The sequence below is a fragment of the Triticum urartu genome, chromosome 6A (genome assembly GCF_056163025.1).
Source record: "Triticum urartu cultivar PI428250 chromosome 6A, HENAU_Tu73, whole genome shotgun sequence".
Classification (NCBI taxonomy): domain Eukaryota; kingdom Viridiplantae; phylum Streptophyta; class Magnoliopsida; order Poales; family Poaceae; genus Triticum; species Triticum urartu.
In genome coordinates this window covers 585,897,677-585,919,790 of record NC_141878.1, presented here as the reverse complement: position 1 = coordinate 585,919,790, position 22,114 = coordinate 585,897,677, and the positions used below count along the sequence as shown (strand labels likewise).

The following is a 22,114-nucleotide window of genomic DNA, read 5'->3' as shown; positions in this document are numbered from 1 at the left end:
TCGCCCCCTGACCAACAAATCTCGACCGTACTCCGCTCGTCGACCCCGCCGCCCTCGGCTCGCTCTGGTCCGTCTCGGCCCATCGACGGCACCCACCCCGTCGCCCTCGGCTCATTCTAGTCCGGCTCGTCCGACCGACGGCACTGACGCCGCCGCACTCCGCCTCGTGCTCCACGTCCGGCTCCTCCCGCCGACGCCACCGCCCTCGGCTTGCTCTGGTCTGGCTCCTTCCACCGATGGCACAGACGACCCCGCCCTCGGTTACCTTCAAGTGCTGCACATCCGGCAAGGTGAGGACGAGATCCACAGCTCACCTGTTAATTAAGATTTTGGTGCTTTTCTGTATCCTACACCAGATATGAGTCTGCTGAAAAAAAAGATGAATGTTGGTTCAATGTCTTGTAACGCCAAAGACTCGTATGATCTTTAAATATTGGGTATACAGTGACATTTGGGTTGTTTGGATCTGTGTCAATTTGAAATCTATACAAAATTTCTCCTTGTGTGAAATTCATGTTATTTGTCATTTGTCATATATACTTGCCATTTGAACTTGCAACCTTCTGTATACAACACCAGGGTATCTGGGTATGGCTGTCCATTGAGTAATAAACAAATCAAAATATACAAGTGAGGAGTTGGAGTTGACAGCCTAGCTCTTTGACAAATTCCAAAATGTGCTTGTGGAGTTGGGAGTTGAGAATTTGGAGTAGTGGAGGGTTCCTAAAGAGGGCCTGATCAATCGTTTCGATCCAATCCATGGATGGAGCGATAGAGAACGCGGGGGCGGGGGCAAGCCCGGGAGGGGCTGGGACGGCGGCGGCGGGGGAGCCGACGTGGTGCTGGACCTTGCCGGTGCCAGCGCCTGTCGGTGTGCTACCAGAGGCGTTCGCCAATCACGACGACCTCATCCTCCTTGAGGCCGGCGACGACCTCCTACTCGACCACCTGCAGGGTCGGTAAGCCCCTCCCATCGAGATTACCCTGCTGATCCAATAACCGGTCCTTAGAAGTCAGAACCACGCTCTTTATTCAGATCATCAATTAGGGCCATCAACTGTCAAGTTCCTAGACCAATCGATGTAGTATCTAAGTTGATATGTAGTTCTTCACTATTAGCCCATTAGTCAGATGAGTGCACGGTCTGTGGAAAAGAGCACCACCATGAAAAATACACGTTGACTGTTCCCGAGCCGAAGGCCGAGGCTGGTTAAATAAACAGTGAAATGTACTACAGCTATATTATTAAATCACATCCTTGCACCACTAGTTCAGCTGCAATAGAGTTATCATTATCTGTTGAGCTACTGTTGTACAGTAGGCGCACATGGTGTTTCCATCTGCGAGAAAAATTGATGCAGAGTGAAAGTATGGGGCCGCCCTGAAGAAGAAGCTGCTGCTGTTCTCTGCACATGATGTTCGTGGGCACATCCAATTCCATGTTCCTGATGCCAGGTGGCAAAGCAGTTGCGCCAAGCCTAAGACCTGACCACTCCAATGAAGATGGTACTGTCGCCAATGATGTGCTCGCTTCGATCATCAAAGTTGCACCTGGTAGCATCGAATTAGTCTGAACGGCTCTGCGGCTCGACAAGCTAAGTAGCTTTGTCAGGGAGAGGCCAAATGTGCTTGATGAGGATCTTGGAGATGGCTTCGGACATAAGAAGGGACAGTACACGTGGCAAGATCTCTGTGTGCTTGTTCAGTCCAGCGACAGCGAGCTGGTGGATGGGCTGAACTCTTCTGGACATGATTCTGCACAACTCCTTGTTGCATGACTGGCTGTGCCAGAAAATGCTGTGCTATCTGTCATGGAATCTGATGCTTTTACCCATAAGATTGTAACCCACTGCCTCGGCAGATTTGGCATGAAGGTTGAGCAGGAAGCAGGAAGCAGGAAGTTTGCCTGAAGAGCGCTCGGCGCAGGAAAGATGAAACTCGACAGCTTCATAGAGATATGGGAACGAAGCATTCCTTCAGGAATGCATGCAGACTTGCAGATGATTCAAGGGGAAGTGCTATATGAAAGGCTTTGGGCTAATATCTGGGTGCATAGTTTAAGTGTTGCTGATCTGCCATTGACGCCAGCTGAGAGGTTAGCAATACTATTCCGGGAGCAGCCAAGGTGGGTGTGGAAAGACCTGCAGCCCTACATTAGGTATAATTTGTAAATCACTTTTTGGTTCAAATTCTGTAGTTTAGTTCTCATGCAGACATCTTTCTCCCTTGATGGTTCAGGGACTTGTGAAGGACTTCTGTCAAATATGCAAGACGAAGAAAATTCAAAAAAAAAAAAATGCAAAACGAACACAACCAAGGGCTAACGCCGACCCTATTTTCACTGCTAGATGATCAACTTATCCTTCTACACCCACGCTTTGATTCTGGCCCTTGCTACTGCTGGTGTTGTTGACATGGTTTTGGTCCGGACATTGTCAGTAGATTGCTGCAACTGCATTTCATGCAAGCCACAATGATATTGGCGACAACAAACGAGGATTTCTTGTGCCATTCAGAGTGTCCGATCCAGCTTTATGGTGCAGACAGTTAAGTTACCTGAATTTCTTTTCAGTTTTGATTAGACGCAGTATCTGAACCTGGGTGCGTTGCTCATCTGTTGTACATTTACAGTATGTCTTAATTTTAACATGTGCAAGGCTTGTCCTAGCTAGTCATGTTTTTCAGATGTTCTCTTGAAGAATTTATTAATGCCCACCCAACGAATAGCAGAGGAAGGTATGGTAGGCGTCCGGAAACTGAAACTGCATTGCGGGTTGGGCAGGGAGCAGCGAACCTCTGTTATGGGAGTTGATAAAGATCCTGTTCCAACACGCCTTGTGATTCATATGAATTTTCTAACAATTCACAGTAACTTGTTCTGAACTTCTGAACACGGCTGATGTTTTTAGTTTTACATGAACAATAGAATCCATTGTTACTTGATATAAAATCTGAACACAGTTTATTCAAGTCATGCCCATCTTGTTGTGAGGAACAAGCAATTGCTTTGCCTGTTATATTCCCTGGAAGAGGCCAGGAACTTCATATGTTATATTCTTGCACACATATAGTTTTTTTTTTGAGAAACACAAACATATAGAGACTAGTAACGTTGCATGTGCAAGGCACGTTTCTGTACTGTATACTATCAAAATTAAACTTATCAGTCCAAAAAAGTAAAAAGCACATCTACACTGACCAATATAATATAATCAGGACACATTACAAGCTGAAAAACATATCTAACATGTAACACTCTGGGTTCACGCTGAAGTATGAAAAAGGATTATGGCAAGATCCAGCACAGGGCACAGAGCTTGAATTGAATTTCTTTTCCCCATTTTCTAATTCGAATTCTGAATTTCTTGCCTCGATTAGATGGATTTTAAATTTATAGCCACAGATTGTGTATACTGTCGATCGAAACAACTGCCTTTCAAGGGTATGTCACAAGTAAAATACACCTCTAACTGTTTATGAGTGTAAAAGGTTACTCTGTTCCCAAACGTGGCCTTGAGAAGATTTTGTGGCAAATGATGTTCAATCCCATCCTAACAAGATCCAGCCTGATGAAGAAGCATTGGCCTGGCAATGATACACACATTTTCTTTTCTGACCATGAGTCTCTTAATCACCTGATCTTTGGCAAGATACAGCCTGGTGTTTGTTTGTGGACTTCAATTTCCCCTTAGAATGTCTAGCAACAAGTTGTAGGTTGGTAGGTTCCACAGGTTTAACTCCAGTATGTTTCATCTGTACTCGAGGAAATACAGGTCATTTTGAAAAAGAAGAAAGGAAGCTGATTAAATCATGTATGGCTTCCTTTACACTGCTGTTTGTTTGCTGCTTTGCTGGGCAGATCTTCACCTGGGAGTGGGAGACAAAAAGGACATTGTCATTTTACAGCACATTGTATTCCTGTCTGTCTAGCTATTGTTCTGAACATGAATTAGTTCCATGGGGGATGAATGGTACTGTAATCTGGCTTTCTTAGTGTTGATCTTATTCCTTGTGTATTTTGGGGAAGTATAGCCCTTGAGCAAGCTATTTCTATTTATGTATGCTACAGTTAATGAATTCAGATTTCTGATGTCGCTGAATTCAGTAAGAGCTTTGGATGTTTTAACCACAGAGATAGTGCATTAATGACCAAAACAAAAAAGTGCATCCATGTCGAAATGTTTTCTTGCTGGGTGTATTTGACGGTTCATTTTTGTTATTCATCACTCACTCATCAGGTCAGAAACAAAAGGTTCATATAATGTAGGCTTGCGATTCACACATGGGAAAATGATTTTTGCAGGGGCCAGGACAGGATATTTGTATCTCTGCATGGTTGTAAGAATCATCTTTAGAAAATGAATAAGAAAAGGAAAAAGAAAAAAAAGCAGCACATTGCTTCATGCTTTGGCAAAGAGGAAAAGGGCAGCATGAAGCAAATTGTGAAAGCAACAAGCAAAGAATCTTAGATGCTTTAATCAGGGTGAGGAGGCAAATTTCTGGGGTCCAACGCGTGCTTCTAGCTTCAAAGCGCAAACTGCAACTGTTGCATATTTCCATTTCTACTCTAATCTGGCGGTGCACTAGAACTATAGCATAAGTTGATCGGACTATTTCAGAAAGTTCAGTCCAAGTTTTTGTGCTTCAAGCTGCTCTTCTCCTGTCGAGGTATGCACATACATACAACAACATTTTCTAGCTTCCTTTCTTTGTGCCCTTTAAGTATTCTGCTGCATAAATAGCACTAATTCTTTGAGCGGTCAAGCACAAAAGTAACGGGTTACCATTCTGTTGTGCAAGAGTAGGTGCTAACAAGAAATCTTCAGTGATGGGTTAGATTATTATATTTTCTGCTGCTCTCCTGGCCTTCGGCAGAGGAATTCATCATGAGTCTTCCTCAATTGGTAATGTTCTTGTCCATGTTTTTTCTTTGGCTATGAGTTATCTTATGTTGAGCATCTTGTGGTCATGTATGCCAATATTTCTCTACATCAACCCTAAGTCATGCTTGCATGACATATATTATTCGATCTCATTGATGGAAGGGGACACTAGGTTGGGAAACACTGGGTAAAGAAACATGGTGGTCTCTAGATAGTGTTGCAATCACTGCTAAGAGTCATATATGCCAGAGCGCTCCTGGGCCAATTTATTTATTTAACAAAATGAGCTGAAACCCATAGGTATGTAGAAGGATTCCTATTTTGAGACAAGTTAGGAATACTAAAAGGACCTATATTTATGACAATAAACGACAGGTAGATCATTAAGTGTTCCTCACCGTAATTGCTATGTAATTGGCCTCGCCTAAGCAGTAGATGTGAATCATGTGAGTGTTCCAAAGACCTACATTTGTTTGTTCACCATGAACCCCATTAAATATCACTCCCCTGTGCCTCTCAAAATTATTTGTACAATTTCAATGTTGTTTTTCCTTTTTTTCCCTTTGTAGTTTCCTGCTTGGAACTGGAAGTAGTGAAATACATTAGTAATAGTTCTAATAATGGAAGAGTAAATATGGTAATTTATCTAGGGTCTTAACTCTGCTCAACTTTTAAACGACCTACATTGTGATATGGAGGTAGTACTCAGACTCTTAGAGTACACGTTGGTACTTGTTTAATTAATGTTGTAGCTAGCAAAGGTGTTCTGACTGACTTACAGTTTCGTTCTTTTATTTTACTTTATTATAGGAAATATTTGCGAAAGATGTTGATGAAGCGAGAGAGGAGATATTTCGAGTTCTTCCGATGATGGACCGCAGTGTAAGGATCATCTATTTTGATGGTTGGGGTGGATTTGGGGTGTCGGCAGTTCTGCGATCTATAGCGAAAGTGCTTCCGTCTGTGAGAACCGCTCCAGAACTATGCTTTGACAGAATAATTCATATAGACTGCTCAGAGTGGAAAAGTGAAAGAACAATGCAGAGATTAATTGCAGAGGAACTGAAACTTGACCACTCAGTGATATCCATTCTAGACAAGCAAGATGAAGAGGATGATTTTAGTGGAGTTGACGAAAGTTCAAGGAGTGTAATAGAACGTGTTGGGCTAATGATTCATCAAACCCTGAGGGGCAGCAAATTTATGATGATTTTTCTTAATGGAAGTGATGTCGAGTTTGACGTAGGAGCCTTTGGTCCCCCATTCGCAAGATTTGGTGACAACATGATGATATGGGCCTTCAAAAGAAGATTCCTGACTATGGATCACTGGTGTTCCGAGATAGCAGACAAGCTAAGATACACTCACACTCTTTCTTGTGTCCACCCTATGATCACAGAACGACTAACAAGTTCAGGGTTTCAAGCAATACTACGTGAAGAGGCTGCTGCCATAGTTGCTCGGAGTCCATGTATGCTGTACATCGACCCAACAATGGTTGCAGATTGTTGTCTCTATCAGTTATTCCTGCATTGTAACTTCCACACCTTTCAATGGGTTGCTCATGCTTCCAACTGTTGGATGTGTGATGGGATCATACAAGGGGACAGAGCAAGGGATATCAGTATTGCATTGCATGGAAAGTTAAATTGGGAGCGTGGTGCTCCTTTGGTTAATGGTGTGCTTAGGAAGTTCATGAAACATACGGAGCCTCCTTTTCTGATACTTCAAGATGATGATGTCTATGAAGAAGGGCCATACCGCTGGATTTCAGTCACATCGAGGAATACGAAATTACATGGTTTGCAAACTATACCTACAGCGGCATCATCTTTCTTCTTGGCATTTGAAAGATCGGATTACCCAATTCCGTTGCCACATGGCTTGTTTGAGCATTCCAACAACCTTGGTGTGTTAGTTCTCTGTTGTTGTGCCTTCAGTTTTGCAGCACCTCCTTTCCTGAAAAGCCATCGCCTAAGATTCCTTGGACTGGACTGTTGTATAGATGACCAAACTGGTGACGGAGAGGATCATACAGAGTGGGCAAGTTTGTATAGCCTGTGGGTGCTACACCTTTCTTACACAGACTGGAATGAAATATTATCTGAAGAAAAGATGGATCTCATGACTAATATCAAAGAGCTCAATATAGAGGGAACAAGGTGTTGGCAGTACACCGCTGACTTGCAAGGGCGGCTACCTAACCTTCAAAGGCTCCGAATAATCAAACCAACATGTCAATGGGAGACATCCAGGGATGTTGGCAACTCCTTTATGGATAAGGCAAGGATAGAGATACTTGATTTATCAGGTAACACTGAGATGGAAGTTGTGCCAACAAGCCTATCAAAGGCGAGTGGACTTCGAGTGCTTGTACTTGATGGTTGTGATGGGGTGGAAAACATTGATGGCCCTGGTGGGCTTCCTTCGTCCATTGAGTCCTTCAGCTTTGATGGTTATGGCCCAGCTTTCGAATGGACACCAAGCATTGAACTACCTTTCAAACATTCCTGTCCACCTACGACAACAGAAACAAATAATAGGGATATCAAAGTCTCCAAGATCTCCTTAGCAGGGTGTAAACAGTTGAAAAATCTGTTCCTGCGTGGGCTACCCAACCTCTTGGAGCTGGACCTCTCTGGAACTGCAATCAAGATACTAGACTTTGAAACTATGGTGGTGCAAGTCCCAGGGCTCAAGCGGCTATTTCTTATTGGATGTGAGCACCTTCGTGCAATAAATTTTCCAGGCAAGAGTGACTTTGAGAGAAATCTGGACCTAGAGCTGCTGTACATAGACACACGACCTGGAGCTGCGTGTCATCGGTCAACTATTGAAGAGAACAATTCCTCCCAGTTGCAGGTGAATGCTATAATAGCTGATGCAAGGCTAGTCCGGTCATTGCACTCTTTAATATATTATGGTATGAATAGCCCCAGAGATGTTTGTTTTGATATCCAAGTCACCTCCTCACCTGTGTCTGTTGGGCCTGTTCAACCGGAAGCACCATGCAGTGATAAGATTGGTCATTCTGAAGAAGAGAGCCTGAATCAGCTTGTTCCAGCACATCGATACAGCGATGTCAGTAGCATGATTGGTGATGCCTCACTCCCAATGCAGGCTTTCCCGCCTCCGCCTATGAAGTTGGATCGGCATGTTGAGATCGCTGAAGGGAGCCATTTCTTGGAGAGCGAGTTGGACAAATATCGAGGTCTAGGTGGCCTGATGGATTTATACGCTGAATCGCTGCACGTGCATGATGTCCCGGTATGTGCTATTGTGCCTCCTCCATTTTGGGGGAACAAGCTTAGGCACTTCTGCGTTGAGAGGTGCTCCAAGGTGGACGCCGTCTTCCAAACGAGCCCGGACGGATTGCTGAAGCTAGAGACTTTATGGGTGTCGCATCTCCTAATGGCCCGTTGGATCTGCAGTAAAGGCTACCACTTCACCGGTGGTACTTTCAGAAGTTTGCAGCACCTACATGTGCGCTCCTGCCCCAGCCTCCAGTTTGTGCTCCCGGTGTGGTTCCCCTCCTTCCCTAGCTTGAAGACACTATACATTATCCACTGCAGCAACCTCAAGCACATCTTCACACTGGACAATGAGTACCCAGAAGAAATAGCCGTCCAGGGTGTACTATTCCCAAAGCTGACCACCATCCACCTTCATGACCTACCGGAGCTGCAGCAGATATGCGAGTTCAAGATGGTGGCTCCGGCAGTCAAGACCATCGTGATCAGAAGATGCTGGAACCTGTGTCATCCGCTGCCGGTTGTGGCCACCGATGACATAGAGATCGAGAAGGATGGCTGTGTCGAGGTGGATGCTGGCCACCACCCTGACAGTTGGACGCCCCGATACAAGATGAAACTGCCCAGGGTCTCCGTCCTCAGGTAGTAAGTACGCATGCACATTGATGATTCCATTTCTGATTCGTTTCTACACTAGCACTGATCGCATTTGGACTTAGTTACTCAACCCTTTTCATTGCGTTGTCTTTCAAACTTGCTTTTTAGGTGAATTCTGCACCGATGTGTTTCTTCCACCGTGACATGGGACTTGGATGGATGGTTGTGCTCCTATGGTTGATGCTGCTGCTGCATGCGCTTGGCCTTTTCGTGTGCTCTCGTGGATAGCCACACACCTCTGGGTTTTTGGCCGGGTGTTCAATTCGAACACGGAAGGAAAAGCTTCAGCCTTCAGGTGCGTGGGCTGTCACGCTGTCGATCACCTTGATCTTATGGCTTTTGTGGCATCTTGTTGTGTAGGTGTGAGCTTTTGGTGGCTCTCACTCGCCTTCGTGGCTCTGGAATAAGAAGCTGTCTGGTATGCGCTTGTGTCTACATGCCCAGACCTTGGCAATGTGTGCGTTTATGTGTGGCTTTGCTGCTGAGGTGGCTTGCATCGCATCCACATGGCCGCGCACATGCTTGTGTGGATTGATGTGTGTTTGCAATGGGTTTGAAACACAGCAGCCTGTATCTATGTGGCTGCAGTGTGAGTGAGGTTGATCCTCGTACGACAGTTTGCAATGTATTTGAACTAAGAAGCATCTGGTTTTGTGCTTCCATCGCTCATCTAACTTTGGCTGTGTATTTGTTGTGTATGCATTTGAAATAAACAGATACTCGTACGTACATACACACAAGTACTCCCTCCGTAAAGAAATATAAGGGCCTGGGATCTAAACGCCCTTATATTTCTTTACGGAGGGAGTACTTGTGAACTTGGTTATGTTATACTATTAGTGATGTGGTTGCAAGCATCATTTGGTTGGTGTTCAGTTTCTTGGAGCTGCAAGTATCATTTGGTTGGTTGGTTGTCAGTTTCTCCAAGTGCTGAAATGTAGTTGCCTGGGGAATTTTGCAAGTGCTATTCACGGGACGACATTACGCTTGATTCATTTCATCCGTAATTATGTTGAGAGTCACTGTTGATGCTGAATACCGATGACATCAGAGCAGCGAGATGGCAGAGAGAAGGGGATGCTTGGGCTGAGGCCAGCTACTGAATAATGTTCTCTGTTTTTGTTGATGCTGGGCTGGGCTGGGCTGGGCTACTGAAACGCTGTTGCAACTTGCAAGTGAGTTTGGTTTGGTGGTGTGCGTCTTGACGATGTTGTGAGACGCTGTTAAATATTACATGGGTCCCAATTTAGTTGTCTTAGATTTGTCTAGATACCAAATTTAAGACAAGTAATCCGGGACGGAGGGAGTATGTCTGAAACGTACGTGAACAATTGGCATTTTGGGACGCTGTCAAGCTTGCGCGAGGTAAACCTCTCGTCGCCTGTGTAATTGTGCTGTGTCAGCTGTGTGAAGCAGCCGAGAAAAAAGATATTAGAGGGAGGTGAGCGATTCACCTCCAACAGAGAACACTAGTATTTTGTCTGCAGGCTTGGAGGAGTTGTTCGGCGATTACCACAAGGGCGCCATGCAAATGTGTAGGTACGTCCGTCGTTTTGTCTGCAGGTACATGCAAGTATATATATAAACACCTTCAACCAACAGCCTGTAGCTAAAAAAAACAGCCTGTAGCTTGGGAGAAAGCAAAGCTCAGACACAGCGCAAGCTCAGTAACCATGGCGAGCATCATCAAGGTCGTGGCCGTCTTTGGCATCCTTGTTTTTCTGCAGGTGTGGTGCGCCGCGGGGCAGATCTACACCTTCTCGGCGGTGATGTCGGCGAACGGCTTCGACAAAGGGGAGGAGGGCGGGCTGGCGAGCTGCGACGGCCAGTATCACAGCGACGACCAGTTCCTGGTGTCGCTGGGTTCGATGTGGTACGGCCCCGGCAACCGCTGCGGCAAGACGATCCGCATCAAGAGCGCGGACGGGCTTTACGTGGTGGCCATGGTCGTGGACGAGTGCGGCCGTGAGAGCGGCTGCGGCGAGAACGAGATCAGCACGTCGGCCGCCGTGTGGAAGGCCTTCGGGCTTGACACCAGTGTTGGCCAGGTTTTCGTTAGTTGGTCGGATACCAACTGAAACGATTGTGTGTGTTTGAAGATGGGATTGTTCACAGTAAATCGAGTGGTCTGATTCGAACTTCAGTCTTTGGCTGGGTTTGGATGGATGAAATGGTTTGTGTATAAGCGTCGTTACTGCTTACCTGTCCTCATGATAGTGTGTGTTTTTTTGTTCTTCGGAATTAAATGACTGTAAACAAACCCCTGTGCCCTGCAATAGTTGATGCATATATCCTACAAAGTATGGACTGAAACGATTGTTCGTCCCTTGCTTGAAAGGCATCTGAAATGATTGTTTACATTGAAAGATGAGATTGTTCACGGTGTCCACTTTGAACTATACACATGAAGTCCTTTAATGCCATTGTTTAGGAAATCGGTAACCGGTAGCTGCTCGATCGGCTTGGGAGTAACGATTAATCGGTGGATCGGCCTATTAACTAGATTAATTGGTCCAACATTAATCGGTAGATTAAATAGAAACTTGCCAACATATATAGAGTGATAGTTTTTTATGTATTATCCCATACTCTCATGTTCTCTACTATGTAACATATACCAAAATATGCTACTGTTTGGTTGAACCCTAGCTATTGAGGAGCAAGAGGCGGATGGGAGGGGTTACAGGGCAAAATTTTGGGCTTTATCTGTCCACAAGTTAATGGGTAAGCAGCGATTAATCAGCCTAACAACCGATTAATCGGTCTGATAGGCCAATTAATCGGCTTCACAAGTTAATATGATGAATAAGCGCTATTCAATTTGGCCACCCTATGAGTAGCGATTAGCTGACCCGTTAACTGATTAATCGGATGAATTCTTGAACAGCGTTAATGTGTTAACATTGTCGCAGCTTACACACCCTTTTTTTACGCGCACAGCTTACTCGCCTTCATGGAAGTGCGCTTTTATTTTCAAAAAGGAGGGTAAAATCACAGCCTCTGCATGGAAGGGTTGATGCACACAATTAACCATCCATTATTGCAAGGTTACCATTTGCCCATTTGAGCATATCAGACAAAAAATGATTTGTCGACACCCTCAGGCTTAACTAATTTTATTATTGGACCGCCATCAAAATTTATCAGGGATGTAGATTTGAACCTACATGGTACCCTCTGACCCTACTTAGCTCAACCAAATGAACTAAGTTTTCATAAATGACTGTGTGCAGGCTTGGACGTGTTTGTTTGAAGAGGACCAGATGAGATTGTTCCCAGTAAATGGAGTTGTCTGCTTCAAACTTCAGTCTTTAGCTGGGTTGGATGGATGAAATCGTTAATGCATGCCTTGATGACAGTGTACGTACTTTTTTGTTCTTCCAAAAATAGGGTAAATCCCTGTGCTATGCAATAGTTATTTTTTGTTTCTGAAAAGGAGGATAACCCCTGCCTCTGCATCTTGGCGATGCATCCAGCATACATCTATACCAATATAAAAAGACCCAAAGGGGTAGATTCAACTGATCTCAGCCATTGAACTAAGTTAATCCAACGACCTAGACTGCTCCAATGGCGAGCGTTAAATGTGTTTAGCGTGCAATTAATATCATACCAAATATATTACACTAATCACATGATTAACACACAAATTATAGCATACCTAAAATCCGCGCGCAATTAATATATTGCCTAAATATTTAACGTGTGTTGCACGTGCGCATTTACTAGTCCTACAAAGTATCAAGTAAAACGATTGTTCGTCACCGGCCGGCTGCATCTCAGCTTGATGTGATGAGGCACTATATTGCAAACTGAGTGTGCATAATATTTTCGTGTCTGCGTCATGAACTAGTTACGTTTGAAAATCAATATGCATATCATAGAGATTACTCTACATCGAGAGTTATTGGGAAATTGTCTTGATTAATTGCATCAGGCTAGTTATGTCCAAACGACGAACACAAGTCTAAAGTTTACAAATTTACTCTACATCAAGAGCTATTTTGAAATACTAAAATGGTTGCCTGTGTTTGAAGATGAGATTGTTCACAGTAAATCGAGTGGTTTGATTCGAACTTCAGTCTTTGGCTGGGTTTGGATGGATGAAATCATTTGTGTACACACATCGTCATTGCTTACCTGTCGTCATGATAGTGTCTGTTTTTTTTGTTATTCAAAATTAAATGAGGTTAAACAAAACCCTGTGCTCTGCAATAGTTGATGCATACATCCTACAAAGTATAAAATGAAACGATTGTTCGTCATCTTCTTGAATGTCATCTGAAATGATTGTTTACATTGAAATATGAGATTGTTCACGTACGATAAATTGAGTCGTGCACTTTGAACTGTATGCATGAAATCCTTAATGTGTCAACATTGTCACTGCTTACTTGCCTTCATGGAAGTGTACTTTTATTTTTGAAAAGGAGGCTAAAATCACAGCGTCTGCATGCAAGGATTGATGCACACAACCATCCATTACTCCAAGGTGTGAACATTTGAGCGTATCCGACAAGAAAACATAAAATGCATCATAAGTCCTAAAAGTATTGGAGGTGTGTCACTTTAGTCCTATAACTTTGAATCTGCAGTTTTGAGTCCTAAAACTATTTGAGGTGTGTCAGTTTAGTCCTATAACTTCAAAATCACAATTTTGGGTCTTAGAACTATTGGAGGTGTGTCAGTTTAGTCCTATAACACCGAAACTGCTGTTTTGGGTCCCAAAATTATGTAAGTTTGTTCATCTTAGGTCCTAAGCTTGCATGGCCAGGATTGAATCGCCGACGTGTCGCTTGGAGATGCTTTGATTGTTGCCACGTTGACCCAATGGACCAACCGGGTTAACTTATGAAAGGTAAATATGCAAGAAAAACCCTATAGCACGCTGTCTCGCGTCATTCTCATGCCCTTGTCTGCTCCCACGTACAGAATGTTCAGATGCGAGAGTACGGAGGTCATCATTGGCATGGTGGCTTGAGCTCCAGCGAGGAGAGTAGACCGGTCATCTCAGCCTCACCCAACAGTAGCGGAACGACACTTCGCACAACGTCCAATTGCTACCCACATGTGGCTGGTGTTGGGGCTGCGTCACTCTCATCGACCTTTGCGTCGGCTTCGCGGTTTCCATGCACTCCTTTGTGTCACCCGGCAACAACGAAAATTCCCCACTTGTGGCCATGCTCGTGCCCAAACATTCAAACAACAACCTGCACGACCAACTCTACGGCAAGGGTGCCGAGGCAACGACGATGTCATGAGAGAGAGGGGTGAGTAGGATGGTGTCCTCCATCTAGATTGACCCATGATCTCCCCAGCGGCCGCGACAAGGGAGAGGGATGTTGTCCTCCATGCCGACTGGCTTGGGGTCTCCCGGACGGTCGCAACAAACCTCTCAGTGAGGCTGCCTTGCAGCTCATGGCCACGCAGGTTGCCACACACACTGCCACATGGAAGCATATGGACCATTTTTTGGGAAGTAAATACATATAAAGGGCTCATTTGACAAATGCATCATAGATGCTGGTCATGCAAGCTGAGGACCTGAGATGAATAAACTTACATAGTTTTGGAACCCAAACTGCAATTTTGAAGTTATAGGACTAAACTGACACACCTCCGATAGTTTTAGGACCCAAAACTGCAGTTTCAAAGTAATAGGACTAAACTGACACACCTCTGATAGTTTTAGGACCCAAAACAGCAGTTTCAAAATTATAGGACTAAACTGACACACCTCTGATAGTTTTAGGAGTTGTGATGCATTTTAGTCTCTAAATGCATCTCTAGCAGAAAGGGGTGTATACCATTGTCAAATCGGGATATAGAGTGCCGAATATGACATCCTCTTCTGTGTTGTTAGGTGGCCTAGTCCGGTCTCTTCAACCCTCTGAATTAGTCCTAACAGATTGCAAGTCTGTGTTGCATGGGGTGATGGTCCAGCCGTTGCTACTTTAACAATTATTAAATCTCGTCTCAAGGGTGAGTGACTATTATGATCTTCAAAGCTTAGTATGTCTAGGGAGTTTGCAGGGATTGTTCAATATAGAATCATTATTTGCAAATCCCCCTCCCCCCCCCCCCCGAGTCGCCCCCTGCGTGGGCGGCCGGAGGCCCGCAGATCCCGTCGGCCGGCCCTCCCCCACTCCTCCTCCTCCCTCGCCGCCGCCCAAGGGCGCAGCCACGCGAAGCCTGGTCGTCACCGGCGGCGGCGAGCCGGACGCCACGGCGGGTGGTGGCGGCGCCTCAGCGACTTCGCTCCCCCGCGGCAGGAGGCCTCGCGATCTGGTGCGTCGCGGTTGGCAGGGACGGCGGCGGCGTGACCGGATCGGTTCACGGCGGCGTGGCCGGATTTATGCCCATGCGTGGGCCTTGATCGCTGGTCTGCCATCAGCACGGTGGCGGGTGCGACTCGTCGGCAGCTAGGCAGATCCGCCGGGATTCTACCCTTGTCTGATCCTTGACAGCGCGGGCATCTCCAGGGGAAACCCTAGATCTCCTTGGGATCGAGCGATGACGGCGATTTTGCATCGTAGTCCCTCTTTAGGGCATCGTTTTGGAGTTTACTCCGGTTGAAGGGACCAGCGACGTCGGTGGCACATGTCTGGTGGAGCAAATGCCGATGAAAATCGCGCCGACTACGGTCATGGCGGACGATGACGGCGTCTTAGATGTCGTTCCCTTGTCGAGGCATCGTCGTTGCAGTCTGCGTCATCAGGCTCGGGATGCTCTGAGGGAAACCCTAGATCTGGATCTTTCGGATCAGATGATGATGGCGTTTTATCGCTTTCCCTCCTGGGGGCATCGTTTTGGAGCAAGTGATGGCTAGGGGGATGGTGGAGCGGTACTTCATCTCACACATTGATGGCAGAGGAGATCGGCGGCATGGCGCTGTGGAGGCTCGGCGTCCGATGCATGGAGATTGACTCGCGCAGGAGGAGGTAGTTGTCTGGCGTCATGATGACGTCGATGGCAGAGTGGCCAGACAAGGTAGAAGCCTCAATATAATCTGAAGACGGACCTGTGAAAGATGGCGGCGACGACACACGAGTGCGTCTGATCGGATTGTGCCCCAGACCCGGTATGTGGCTCGGCTGGGGATTCCGGCTTGTGATGTTAGGCTTAGGTGAGTGGTTTGGGTAGTGGCCCAGCTAGCATCCCTTCATCATATGGATAGGAGTAGCGGCATATGTTGCCAAGATGGTGGATTCAGGTGTATTGTTTGTAATACTTTGTAAGGTCCTTGAGAATAATCAATAAAATGGCCGTATACATCTCCCAGATGCAGAGGCCCGGGGTCATCCTCCTTTTCTAAAAAAAAAGAGTTTGCGCTAAAGTTATCTGTCCATTGTACTTGCCGTTATTTGCCTTGATATGTATCATATGTAAGATGTATCTTTTCCCACAAAATAAGCAAGGTATAGACGAAGAAGCCAGAAAACACACACACCAGCATATCATCAAACATTGACTAAAGGTCGACGTTGCGCAAAAAGTCCTCCACATTATACTTGGACATCATCGAGACGTCGTCCAAACTCCAACCACTTGCTCCGAGGGTTCCTTCATGCCACCTTCTGGCGTTGTTTGAGACCGATGAAGTCACCACACCATCCCTGCAAGATGTCATGGGCCGCTCAACCACCTTGGATGCCGGATCCTGCAGATCCAGCCACCTGGGTGACGGCTTGACGCGGAAGGACCACTCAGCTGTGATGGGAGAGGGGGATGCGGGTGGAGTAGAAATCAATATATCCCCCCCCCTCTCTCTCTCTAGAATGCGTTGTAAATAAAGAGGGAGCATTAATTTCCTGAGTCATGAACGACTTGTTGCCATAGCTAGAGTAGTTTCTTTTTACCGTGCACTTGATATGTCGTGCACGCCCCCATTGTCTGTCATTAATTTGAGATTTGTGCTACTTTTTTGGTTTTGTTGGCAGAGTTTGTCTTGTTTAAGAGTATTAGATAATTATCTTTATGTTCTTTTCGTGTTTCAAAATGTATCATAATGCTTTTACGTATCAACAAATAAGACTGCACTTGCTTCAGAGTGTATTTGCTGTTACACTGCGAGATCTCATGTTAGATTTTGACATGAGAAAAAAATCAATAAGTTGTTATATAATACGAAATATATAAGTGGCAACCGTGTGGTTGATTGCAAAACTGCCACACCCTCCGGATCTCCTTCCTTTCCCGCACGTCCTCGCTATCTCTTTTCTTGTCCTCCCGATCTCCTTCCTTTTTCTCTTGATCTCCTTCCTTTCAATCACCAGTTACGTCCCTACGCGCCTTTCAGATTTTTGGGCAAAAATAATGCTTTAATTGGGATTTGATCTCTAGTCTGCAGGTAATCAATGAAAGGAGCCAACCATCTCACCTATGACACTCATTGTTGAACAAGCTAAGGAAAATACTGTTTTTGACATGTTTTGCCTTTAATATTTTATCACTGAAAAACTTTTGTTTCACCTATCAAACCTGACACATAAACTTTTCCCGTGGTAAATTCTCCATCACCACCATGATAAATGACGCACCACCAACATGATAACTTTTGTATACCACACGGTACATTATGTGTAAGTAGCATGGTCATAAGCATTGAAGGCGTGATAACTTTGATGAAAGCATCGTGGTAACTTTGATCATTGGGAAGAAATTTGCTGAACCCCGGCCCCGGGTAATTTCTATAAATAGCACGATAACATTCACGCCATAGACCTGATAATTTAGATACAAACATCATGATAACTTTAACCATTGGGGAAGAAAAATGTGAAAATATACCAGATAATTTATGTGTAAATAGATGGTAATATACGCAACGCACATTTGATAACTGAGATAGAAACACCATGGTAACTTTGACCATAGGGATTTTTTTTGAAAAGATACTCCGGTATTTTCTGTGTAAATAGCACGGTACTATACCTCCCTCCCCTGATATTTTTATGTGTAAATAGTATGAAAACATATGCACCACGATAACTAAACACCATGATAAGTTTTTGACCCGTGGGGGGAAATTTTGCTGAAAAATACCCTTGATAAATTTTGTGTAAATAGCATGATATTTTAAGCACCGCGGGCTTATAGGTTACCTAGAATCACCATGATAACCTTTTGTCCCTGGAAAAAGTTGTTCAAAACATTCCCGATAATTTTTGTGTGAATAACATGATAATATAAGTACCGCATAACCGATAAGTTACAATATAAACATGATGGTAATGTTTTACCAAAGGAAAACAAGTTGTTAAAAACATACACTCGCCTCGCGAGGCCTCTTAGATGAACACAACACATGATGTGCCACAGAAAAGCCACATAATGTTTAGTGTCATGAGGAGGCACATGTGCTCGTCGGTTGGCCCAGAAAAACGGCCCACTTTGACCCGCTATAGGCGTGATAAGTTACGCAAAAACATCGAAAAAGTTATGGAAAAAGTTACCAAAACACACCCAGGTTTTTAGGTGTAAGTACCATGATAATATACGAACTGTAGACCTGGTAACTCATGTACAATTCCCCATGGTAACTTTGACCAAGGACGAGGTTGATGTACACATATCCTGATAACTTATGTGTAAGTACCACGGTATTTTACACATCGAAGACCTTATAACACAGTGGTAACTTTGAAAGGGGTGTAGTTGTTGAAACATAGTACCTGGTAAGTTCTATGTAAATAGCACGGTAACTTACGCAACACAGGTCTGATAACTTGCATGCGAATACCATTGTAACTTTGTCCCGAGGAAAAATCATGGTAATTTTTTATACTTTTTTGTAGTAACACAATTGTAAAAAAAAGATCAAAATGATTAGTTTCTTTAGTTTGAGCAACAAATACCTAAGGGTGAGGTCGTTGTGGTGGCGCGCTTTGGTGCCAAGGAGGTGTGGGTTCAAATCCCACATGCGCAATATTTTTTTATCATGTGGTAGACATGAAGAAGTGGCAGTTTTCTCGGGGGTGGGCGCGCAAGATGTGCGAAAGAAGCAGGTTTCTCGGGCGAGCCTGCAAGGTCGTTCGGGAGAAGGTGGGGTCAAAGGAAGGGGGACCGTGTGGTACTTTAAAGTGAAAGAAGTAGAGGTGTGGCAGTTTTGCTTATATGGCACACATGTGCCAAATATCACAGTCCTATATAATAATCTAAAAAGACAAAATTTGCCAAAACAATGAAATGTAGTACAAATCTCAAAGCATGGAAAGACGGCGGATCCGTATACTATATCACATACATGATAGAATACCATTTTTCATTGCCGTAGCTCTGTGCAATCCAAAAACCGTGGTCTCAGCAATCCAAGAGTGTGAAATCAGGACATGAGAGAGTCCTTACTTCGTCTCTAGGCTTTGACGAGTGGCACGAGGGCGGGCCGCATGCACATGGGTAAGTACGTCCATCACTTTGTCTGCATGCTGTAGCAGGAGCCTATATATATGCATAAACTCAGAGAGAAAGCACACAACTACCAGGGCCAACTGCATCCTAGCATATAAACTCAATTACCATGGCGAGCACTACCAAGGTCGTGGTGATTTTTGGCATTCTTGTTTTCCTGCAGGTGTGGTGCGCCGCGGGGGATGTCTACAACATCCCGGCATTGATGTCGGTGAACGGATTTGAGCAAGGAGAGGAGGGAGGGCCGGCGAAGTGCGACGGCCAGTACCACAGCGACAGCCTCTTGCTGGTGGCGATGACTTCGGCGTGGTACGGGCCCGGCTTCCGCTGCGGATTGGTGATCAGCATCAAAAGCGCTGGCGGGATCACCGTGAAGGCCATGGTCGTCGACGAATGCGACACGGACAACGGCTGCGGCACCACCGAGATCAGCACGTCGGCCGCCGTGTGGCATGCCTTGGGGCTTGACACCAGCGTCGGGGAGGTGGCCGTCACCTGGTCGGATGTCTAACTGAAACATCGAGAGAGTGTTTGCGCTGGTAAGTGGCGACAGCCTTAAAATGGATGAGATTGTACTCGAGTCATTTGCTTTCAACTTCAAAGTCTTTCCTCAATGTAGTAGCCGAATAAAAGCAACAAACTACCTAGTACATGCGTGCGTGCATGCATGATGTCTGCGGGTAATCTATACTTAATTATATGTAAGTGTCCATCAATGTATGTTTTGTTGTATAACGTATAAGCAGTGTCCTTGTGAGCAATGCATACCCAGCAATATATATACTTCAACATCCTCCCGTGTGTTTGCTCTGTATTTTTCTCCTTATAATTAATTACAAATTCTCCTAAATACGACTAGGACAATGGTTGCGGCCCCACTGAGATCAGCACGTCGGCGAGGTGGCTGTCACCTGGTCGGACGTCTAATTGAAACGGTTGTTTGTGCAATTGTGCTGGTAAATCGAATCATCTGCTTTCAACTTGAATGTCTTAACGGCGTGGTGGTGGTGATGACAAAGTGATCCGTACAGGGTTTCGCTTAAGTACTACAACAATATGACCGGAGGCATAAACTATGAAGAGAGGCGTCGCACACGGCTAGGAATCAATGTTGTGTGTTTTAGCGGTACCCCCTTCCATGTATATATAGGTAGGAGAGGGAGAGGGGCAGCAAAGGGCGCCCCAAGTAGGAGTAATCCTACTTGGGTGCCTCCTACAAGTCGGCCTCCCCCCTTTCATAAGTGTCGGAGGAGGAAGGAAAGAGAGGGAGGAGGGGAAGGAAAGAGGGAGGCCGAATGCTCCCCTTTCCTTCTCCCTTCCCTACTTTCCTTTCCCCCTTATTTTAGCCTATAGGGGGCGCACCAGCCCCTTAGGGGCTGGTCTATCCAACTCTTGGCCCATTAGGCCCATATAGCTTGCCGGGGTTGCCCGGAACCCCTTCCGGTGATCTGATACGTACCCGGTATTCCAGAACACTTTCAGTGTCCGAATACTATCGTCCTATATATGAATTTTTATCTCTCGACCATTTCGAGACTCCTTGTCATGTCCGTGATCTCACCCGGGACTCCGAACAACATTCGGTCACCAAATCACATAACTCATATAATACAAATCGTCATCGAACGTTAAGCGTGCGGACCCTACGAGTTCGAGAACTATGTAGACATGACTGAGACACCTCTCCGGTCAATAACCAACAGCGGAACATGGATGCTCATATTGGTTCCCACATATTCTACAAAGATCTTTATCGCGGTCGTATCGTAATAACATCATACGTTATTCCCTTTGTCATCGGTATATTACTTGCCCAAGATTTGATCGTTGATATCTTCATACCTAGTTCAATCTCATCACCGGCAAGTCTGTTTACTCATTCCATAATACATCGCCTCGTAACTAACTCGGAGTGACAAATCTTAATCTTGATCTATGCCAATCCAACAAACACCTTCGGAGATACCTGTAGAGCATCTTTATAATCACCCAGTTATGTTTTGACGTTTGATAGCACACAAGGTATTCCTCCGGTATCGGGAGTTGCATAATCTCATAGTCAAAGGAATATGTATTTGACATGAAGAAAGCAATATCAATAAAACTAAACAATCAATATGTTAAGCTAACGGACGGGTCTTGTCCATCACATCATTCTCCTAATGATGTGATCCCATTCATCAATGACAACACATGTCAATGGTTAGGAAACTTAACCATCTTCGATTAACGAGCTAGTCTAGTAGAGGCTTACTAGGGACACATTGTTTTGTCTATGTATCCACACATGTATCAAGTTTCCGGTTAATACAATTCTAGCATGAATAATAATAATTTATCATCATATAAGGAAATATAAAATAATAACTTTATTATTGCCTCTGGGGCATATTTCCTTCACTAAGTCACGCTGATTATGCCAACATGAGTTCTCCTAAATGATAGTAACTATGTCAACAAGAGTAATTCTGTTACTCCTAATTCGTGACCTACTTCTGTTGCTTGATAGGAACACCTACAATCTCTGGAACCAGAGGCGGACCATGAAAAAAATTAAGGTGGGCCGAAGTCTCACTAGAATTTTTTTATGCGAATCGAAGGAGTCAATACACACTAACAATGCTCACTACAAACCAATAACCAAATACAATGAAAACGTAGACATGTTTCAATTGGAAAACAACCTAAAACATACCGATAATGAAGCTTTTAATGGCGTCTAGAAGACCCAGGCAATGGTAATGCCCTACCCTCCTTCTGAAAATCTTTCTTAATTTTACCAACATCAATACTTTTGAAGATCTCTCGCTCAATGTAACACACCATCAACTCATTAAGCCAGCCATCAGCCATCTTGCTGCGCAACTCAGTCTTGATGTTTTTCATTGATGAGAAGGCTCTTTCAACTGTTGC

General features: G+C 44.8%; 1 protein-coding gene and 3 pseudogenes across 3 annotated transcripts; all 4 read left to right on the top strand.

The window, feature by feature from the left end:
* The first annotated feature begins 759 nt into the window (after nt 1-759).
* Nucleotides 760-2,375, top strand: LOC125517041 (uncharacterized; annotated as a pseudogene). The gene is made up of 3 exons (XR_015609313.1): nt 760-959; nt 1,362-2,158; nt 2,239-2,375. The product of XR_015609313.1 is annotated as an uncharacterized LOC125517041 (transcript).
* Nucleotides 2,376-4,531: 2,156 nt separating this feature from the next.
* Nucleotides 4,532-9,508, top strand: LOC125515456 (uncharacterized). 2 transcript variants are annotated; one of them, XM_048680924.2, is made up of 4 exons: nt 4,532-4,668; nt 4,806-4,904; nt 5,694-8,776; nt 8,900-9,508. In XM_048680924.2, exons 2-4 carry the CDS (start codon nt 4,887-4,889, stop codon nt 8,901-8,903), a joined length of 3,105 nt encoding a protein of 1,034 aa, XP_048536881.1. In that variant the 5' UTR covers nt 4,532-4,668; nt 4,806-4,886; the 3' UTR covers nt 8,904-9,508. The 2 variants fall into 2 exon arrangements, with proteins under 2 accessions (XP_048536881.1, XP_087385153.1); XM_087529027.1 differs by lacking the exon at nt 8,900-9,508 and having other exon boundaries at nt 5,694-8,780.
* Nucleotides 9,509-10,464: 956 nt separating this feature from the next.
* Nucleotides 10,465-10,869, top strand: LOC125517040 (putative ripening-related protein 6 pseudogene; annotated as a pseudogene).
* Nucleotides 10,870-19,310: 8,441 nt separating this feature from the next.
* On the top strand, nt 19,311-19,712 carry LOC147966690 (putative ripening-related protein 6 pseudogene; annotated as a pseudogene).
* The last annotated feature ends 2,402 nt before the right edge of the window (nt 19,713-22,114 follow it).